The sequence below is a fragment of the Dromiciops gliroides genome, chromosome 4 (genome assembly GCF_019393635.1).
Source record: "Dromiciops gliroides isolate mDroGli1 chromosome 4, mDroGli1.pri, whole genome shotgun sequence".
Lineage (NCBI taxonomy): Eukaryota > Metazoa > Chordata > Mammalia > Microbiotheria > Microbiotheriidae > Dromiciops > Dromiciops gliroides.
In genome coordinates, this window is record NC_057864.1 from 449722743 (window position 1) to 449730233 (window position 7491).

At 41.3% G+C, this 7491-nt stretch overlaps 1 protein-coding gene across 1 annotated transcript; it reads left to right on the top strand.

Moving 5' to 3' along the window:
• The first annotated feature begins 557 nt into the window (after positions 1 to 557).
• Positions 558 to 5312, top strand: LOC122755233 (olfactory receptor 5V1-like). Its single transcript, XM_044003556.1, has 2 exons — positions 558 to 600; positions 4348 to 5312. The coding sequence occupies exons 1-2, from the start codon at positions 558 to 560 to the stop codon at positions 5310 to 5312; spliced, it is 1008 nt and encodes a 335-aa protein (XP_043859491.1).
• Positions 5313 to 7491: the final 2179 nt, after the last annotated feature.

Sequence of the window (7491 nt, forward strand, 5' to 3'; positions counted from 1 at the left end):
AGCCCTCTCTTTAACCCCTTCCAGATAGCCACTTTTTATAGTATATAACACTCCTTATAATAGAGAATTCTAAAAAAGGTAGAGAAAAAATTCAAACAAACCAATTAATAAACTGAAAACCCCTGATATTCAGTGCATTATTTCATGTCCATGGACTCCCAGTTCTGCAAAGGAGTTGATTTCTCATATCTATTTTGGGGGTGAAGTTTGGTTGTCATAATTTCATAGCATTCAATTTCAATTTTTTGTTATTGGGTGTATGATATACTTAGGGAAGACTAGTACATCTTGTGTGAGGGCTGTCATGCCCTTTTCAGGGTTGCTCATCTATCTTTGGAATCCATCTTATAACTCCCAACTCTCATCTGTGGCCCAAGAAGCTATAGCATACCTAGTGGCCACACCCTGGTAAGCTCTTTGGGCAGATGGACTAAGCCAGGCTGAAGGGAAACAAGGCATCTTAAACCTTTCAAAGAGTGAGGGAGGGTGCCTACCCCAAGGATATGGAGACTTCCCCCAGTGGAATGGAAGGCTGAGAACAATTTGTTCCAATAGCCATGAAGGCAGCTGAAGCAGGTGCCATGGAGTGCCTAAAGCTTGGTTAGACAATGAAGATGCCATGGTCATCTACTGCATCCCAATCCATTATCAGTCATCTTGACTTTGTCTTGCCATTGGACTTTGATGATTGGAAGAGAGAATGAAGCCAACAATTTCAGCAACTCTGCCTCACTCAAATCCAATTTATGCACAAATGAAAAGATACCACCCATATCATTTTACCTTTTTTTACCTACCTCAAAGTCCTGTGGTAACGAGCAAGTGACCAAACAGCAGGTGTGGATACATTGGGACCTTTAGTCACAACCCTGCCCCCAGGCAACCCAAGCCATAGGGCCATCTTTTTCGGAAGTAGCGTGAGATCCCACAGCCCCCTGGTTGTTTGGGTAGCCTTTTGGAAGAACCACATTGCTAACCTCCTGGTGTGAGGAAGGGGCCAGAAAAGGTATCCTAAAAATTTTCTGCTTCACCCAAACCTGGCCTGTTTACCATGGCAGATGGGGATCCCACCCTGCACATGTAAAAAATGTACAAAAACTTCTGTACAGATGATTCTACTCATCATCTACACATAGAATGTGCACCCACTTATGGAGAACACAAAATCCAGTAGACCTGAAAGAAGAACTGATCTTGCTACAAGAGAACTCAGTAAGTATTGGATCCAAATAGCAGCCCTGAGTGAAACAAATGAAGGCCAGCTTGGTGAAGTTGCAGCTGGATACATGTTTCTATGGAGTGGCTATTGTCAAGGGGAACACCATGAAGGTGGAGTAGGTTTTGCAATGAAAACTAATCTAGTTGGGGCAGCTAGGTGGCACAGTGGATAAAACACTGGCCCTGGATTCAGGAGGACCTGAGTTCAAATCCAGCCTCAGACACTTGACACTTACTAGCTGCATGACCCTGGGCAAGTCACTTAACCCCTGTTGCCCCATAAACAAAACAAAACAAAACAAAAAAAGAGTATACACAGACTATCAGACATGGCAAGGAGTTCTTGGGAGGAATGGAGTCAGAAACAGCAACAGCAATGATTAGTTACTACTGAAGAATTGTGTCTCATGACCTTCTCATCACCAACACTCTTTCATTTATTTAAACACAATAAAACTTCATGAATTCGTCCTCATAGCAAACATTGGCATTTAATAGACTTTGTCATTGTAAGGAGAAAAAACAAGATATGACAGTTACGAAGGTGATGTGTAGTGCAAAGTGCTTGACTGATCATAGACTTATCCTCTCCAACTAAATATTCTCATTCAAGAAAAGCAGAGGCTCAAAGGCAAGACTACCAAAAGATTTAATGTCAATATATTAGAAGGCTTCTCTGAGCAGGAAAAGTTCATTGCTGACTTAGAAGAAAAGTTGAATGAATCCATTGGGTGGCCATGGTGGAGCAGAAAAAAGAGCTTTAAGAGATTTGGTGTACAGTACTACATTTACTCATATGGTCCAGAACATTCTCAAACATCAAGATTGCTTTGACAAAAATGATGGGGAAATTCAGCAACTGCTAAATGGAAAAATGAGAGCTCTACAGGGTTTACCAGTAGGATACTTCATCCATCTCTAAGAAAGCAGTGTTTAACCTCATCAAAAGTAAAGTGTAAGGGAAGCTCAGAGAGTTTCAGGATTCTTGGCTGAGGAAGAAGGCAGATGAAACTTAGTTTTATACTGACAGTAATAATCCAAAGTGCTTTTATGATGCCCTGAAGACTATTTATGGGCCAAAGACCAAAGGTACATCTCAACTACTCAGTGCTGATGGAACCGCTTTGATTAGTAATGAGGATATGATCCTGGAGAGATAGCTAAACACTTCTATCGCATTCTCAAAAGACCATTATTAATCAATGCTGAAACTACAGATTGTATACCTCAGGTTGAAATCAATCCCTCTCTAACTGTATTTCCAACTGAAGAAGAGGTTTTTTTGTTTTTTTGTTTGTTCATTTTTGCGGGGCAGTGGGGGTTAAGTGACTTGCCCAAGGTCACACAGCTAGTAAGTGTCAAGTGTCTGAGGCCAGATTTGAACTCAGGAACTCCTGAATCCAGGGCCGGTGCTTTATCCACTGTGCCACCTAGCTGCCCCCAAATAAGAGGTTTTGAATGCCATTAGGTTCCTCTCATGTGGCAAAGTTCCTGCTGCTGATTCTATTCCAGCTGAGATTTAGAAGGGAGAGGGTCCACTGTTCATACAAAATCTGACTGAAATTTTCCAGGTTATGTGACAAGAGGAGGTTATCACCCCAAAGTTCAAGGATACATCGCTGTAAAGGTTAAGAAAGAGACTGTTCCATTACAATCATGGAGGGGTGCGTGTGTTTCTCTCTCTCAGTAATTGTTGGCAAAATTCTTGCCAGAGTCTTCCTTAATAGGCTGGTTCCCCACCTGGAAGATAGTCATCTACCTGAGAGGGAATGTGACTTCAGAAGGGCCAAGGAATGGTCAATATGATGTTTTCTGCCAAACAACTCCAGAAGAAATGCAAACAATAGAACAGAGCTCTGTATGCAATGTTTGTTGATCTGACCAAGGCCTCTGATATTGTCTGTTGTGAAAGTTTGTGGAAAATTATCTCAAAATTTGGTTCCCAAGAGAAGTTTATCACTATTGTAGATCAATTTCACAATGCCAGGAAATTGAATCACTTCCATTTGAGTTGTCTGAGGAAGATTCTGAAGGTCACCTGGCAAGATAAGGTACTAAGACGCAGGTCCTTTCTTGAGCTAATCTACTATGCATGCAAACTATACTGCAAAGAGTGCAACTCTTATGGCCCGGCCACAGTGTTCAAATGCCAAATATATATTTGCCTAAAAAACTATTCTATGGAGAACTCACACAACACAAATGCTCACATAGTGGTCAGAAGAAGTGATGGCAAGGACATTCGCATGGTCTTTCTGAAGAACTTTTAAATTGTGTGACTGGGAAGACACTGGCAAATGGTCACCCAGCATAGTGTGACTACATTTAAGAAGGTGCTGTGTTTCATGAGTGAAATAGAATTGTAGTCGCTCAAAAGAAATGTAAGATGCACAAATTTAGAGACATCTTCTCTCCAAATGTTTGTATGAACTATTCATGCCGGAAGTATGGCATGTATCTGATCTTGTATTGGTCTGATCAGTCACAGTCAGACACACTGTGCCTTGACTCCAATATAGTGATGTCATTTTGGTCTTCTTCAAGAATGAAGGACAACAACCAACCAACTATGGTTGTTCTTTCATTGCCACTATGGTGGGCATTGTGTATCTTGTTTTCTTGGCTGTGCTTACTTCACTCAGCATCAGTTCATGTAAGTCTTTCTATACTTCTTTGTATTCATCATGTATACCACAATTTCTTTGGACATTCATATATATATACACATACACATACATATATATTTGCCTTTGTTTCGGTTGTCTATTTCTACATTTAAAAAATATCAATAGGTTGAAGAATTGCCTTGGCAACCATCCACATCATTCTCTTTTGATGGTTCCAACTTTTCTTTTTCATTATAATTGAATCATTTGCATCTTCAGTATTATTGGTCAGATAAGGGGAACAGATGCCTTCTGAGGTCCAGTGTAGCACTTAGAGTCTCATATTATTCACTGTGGACTTTGTCTAGATGGGCCCCTGGAAAGGAGAAAGTATGAGTGCAGTCCTGGGGCTCAATGTCAATTCTAACTGCTGTTACTTTGGCTACAGTCAGGGTAGTTTTCATCTTGTGTTTGGTCTCAGTTTCTATTGTCCAACTGTTGTCTCTCCTACTTTTCTTTTCAGCCATTAAGGAATTCAAAGAAAGGGAAAACCAAACAGTTGTCATGGAATTCATCTTCCTGGGATTTTCAAACCACCCTGATCTTCAGGGATTGTTTTTTCTGCTGTTCTTAGTTATTTATTTGACAACAATCCTGGGAAACACCTTCATATTAGTTGCAATTAGAGTCAATCCTGTTCTTCACACCCCTATGTATTATTTCCTCAGCAACTTGTCTTTCCTGGACATCTGCTACACCTCCACCACTGTCCCCATCATTCTGGTGAACTTCTTCCGAGAGAAGAAGACCGTTTCCTATGAAGGTTGCCTCTCTCAGATCTTTTTCCTTGTTACCTGTGCAGGCTGTGAGTGTTTCCTATTGGCTGTTATGGCTTATGATAGGTTTGTAGCCATTTGCCATCCATTGCGCTACCCAGTCCTCATGAGCAAGAGAGTTTGTACATATTTAGCAGCCGGGTCCTGGTTGTGTGGGTTAGTGAATTCTCTGACACACACAGGGCTCACAGCATCTCTCACTTTGTGTGGTCCCAACCAGATCAGCCATTTTCTCTGTGATATCCCTCTACTCCTGAAGCTCTCCTGCTCAGATACTTCAATCAATGAGGTTGCACTCTATGTATCTAGTGCCACTTTTGGTCTGAGCCCCTGCCTGTTCATGGCTGTGTCCTACATACTCATTATCTCTGCCATCTTGAAGATCCAGTCTGCTCAAGGACGGGGCAAAGCCTTCTCCACCTGTGCCTCTCACCTCACTGTGGTGGTCATCTACTATGGAACTATAAACTTCAACTATGACCGTCCCAGCTCAGGCTACTCCCTGGATGTGGACATTCTGGCCTCTGTCCTCTTCTGTATTGTTACCCCCATGTTAAATCCCATCATCTACAGCTTGAGGAACAAGGAAGTCAAGGATACTCTGAGGAAACTTTTTGAAGGGTATATGTTACCCAGTAGTTCAAGTGTTTAGGTCAACATGTTTCATCCTGTAGAGATGACGCAATGGTAGGAATAAAAGAGAAGTTATAAAATAGGTCATTAGAAAGGACAGAAATAATACATGTAATATTGGCATGTGTGTTACATGTAATACAGACATACATGTATGTTTCACTATACTTTCTGTCTACAGTTTTAAAAATTGTTTTTTTACAATCAAGTTACTAATCACTATGCACTGGTGTCCTTGTTAACAATTTTAGTGGTCTTCTGTACAGGTGTATCTTAAATATAGGTAACCATCTATCCTATGAATACCATATATATGAACAGCAATTTGACTGGTAGTTTACCTATCTCCCTTGATCACTGCACTCTCCTTTTCATGATGTTTCTGTGGATAGCTAGGATGCCTGGCCATTCCCTTAGTTGTGGGGGATATTTGGGACCCTCCGGGAGAATGCTGACTATGCCAAGATAACTTCCCGCTTCCCACTCTCCTCCCTCTGCTTCCATAATCTCAGAAATCCCACTCCCACTCTTGTGACTAGCCCAGGAGTGGGAGACAAATCCCATTCCCAGAGAAGTACCGATTCCTGAGCTAGAAGTTGGAGTGAGCCTTCCTGTAGAAGCAGTAACATGTAGAGGTTATTTCATTCACTGAAATGCCAAGTATTTGTCTGAACTTACTGAAAAGAATTGTTTCTTTGGTCACATTATGTAGAATAACCTCAAGGGAAAGCCAGTTGATTTAGTTCAGTTCAATGCAGTACATTTATCGAAAGTCTACTTTGTACAGAGCACAGAAAGAGATAGCTAAGAGCTGACTGCAAACTCAACATGAGCCCACAGTGTGATGGGGAAAACCACGGAAAGCAAAAGCGATCTGAGGCTGTAATAATAAAAGCCCGATTTCCAGAACAAGAGAGGTAATGGTTCTATTGATTTCATGACAGCCCAAATATTATTTTCCACCCTTTTGTCCCATATTTTAGGAAGGACATTGACAAACTGGAGCAAGTCCAAAGGAGGACAGCCAACATAGTAAGAACACTGGAAACCATGGGCATTCATGGGAACATGGGTCAAAGGAACAGGGACTAGTTAGCTTGTGGAAGAGGAGGCTTGGTGTACACAAATAATTAATCAAAATATTTCAAGGCTGTGGTGTGGTGGAAGGATTGGGTTTATTCTATTTGGTTCCAACACACAGAGCCAGGAGTAAGAGGTAAAAGTTATAGAGAGTCCACTTTAAGCCTGTAGGGAAAAACTTATCAGAACTGACTAAAAGTGGAAGGGGTTGTCTCAGTCGTAATGAACTCCCTGTCACAGGAGAGTTTCAGGGGAAGGCCAGATAGCCATTTGTTTGGGATGTCATAGAGAGATTCCTATTCAGGCATGGGTTGTGTTAACACGACCTTTGTGGTCCCTTCCTGGTCTCAAACCATGTGATGACACCAATCCTGTAGTTCTTATAAGATTTATAGTAAAGTTTGGGCTAGGGAGTAGAGATTGATAAGACCCATGCACTAATTAGTATAATATCCATCAATACATTTTTGGTTCATGAAAAAGGCACAAGAAAAGTGCTACCTGTGGTCCCAGGAGGGAAGGTTATCACAAACTGGAGGCACACAATGTCTCACCCACTCTTGTCTGCTGTGATAATTACAATTTACATGAATGTGTCTAAAATCTCACACATTTCACACTCCTCTAGCCCTTCAGTTCCAAGCCTTCTAATGAGCACCATTTCTGTACTTTTCTTTAGTCTCTTAAATTAACATAAGTTGTTAATGGGCTTCCAAGATTTTGACTCCTTATATGACATTTTCAGATTATTTTTATCCCAGTTTAGACTCAATAAAATATCACAGAAACATGCCACATACTTGTCTTCTTTCCACTTGGGAGATAGGCACAGTTGCTCTCTAGATCTATGGACTGTCTCCAGTATCCTATGACATTGACATTTGGTTATCAAGGGGCAGAAAGAGCAGTGGACAGGTCAAAGCAAGAGAGTCCAGGAGCAGGAACTGGGAGAGCAAGAAGGGCAAGGCAGAAAATAGTTTGCAGGTTACAAACAGTGAGTCCATTAAATATGGAAAGTGGTGACATGCAGATACCATTGATCCATGAATCAATCAGCAAGCATATATGAAGTAGTCACTACGTGCCAGGCACTAGAGATACAGAGAAAGACAAAAACA

Excerpts from the sequence above, each read along its gene's own strand:
- LOC122755233 (XM_044003556.1), top strand. The coding sequence starts at position 558 with ATGAAGGCAGCTGAAGCAGGTGCCATGGAGTGCCTAAAGCTTG. Across the intron at positions 601-4,347 it reads CATGGAGTGCCTAAAGCTTG|CCATTAAGGAATTCAAAGAA; the intron begins GTTAGACAATGA and ends TTTTCTTTTCAG.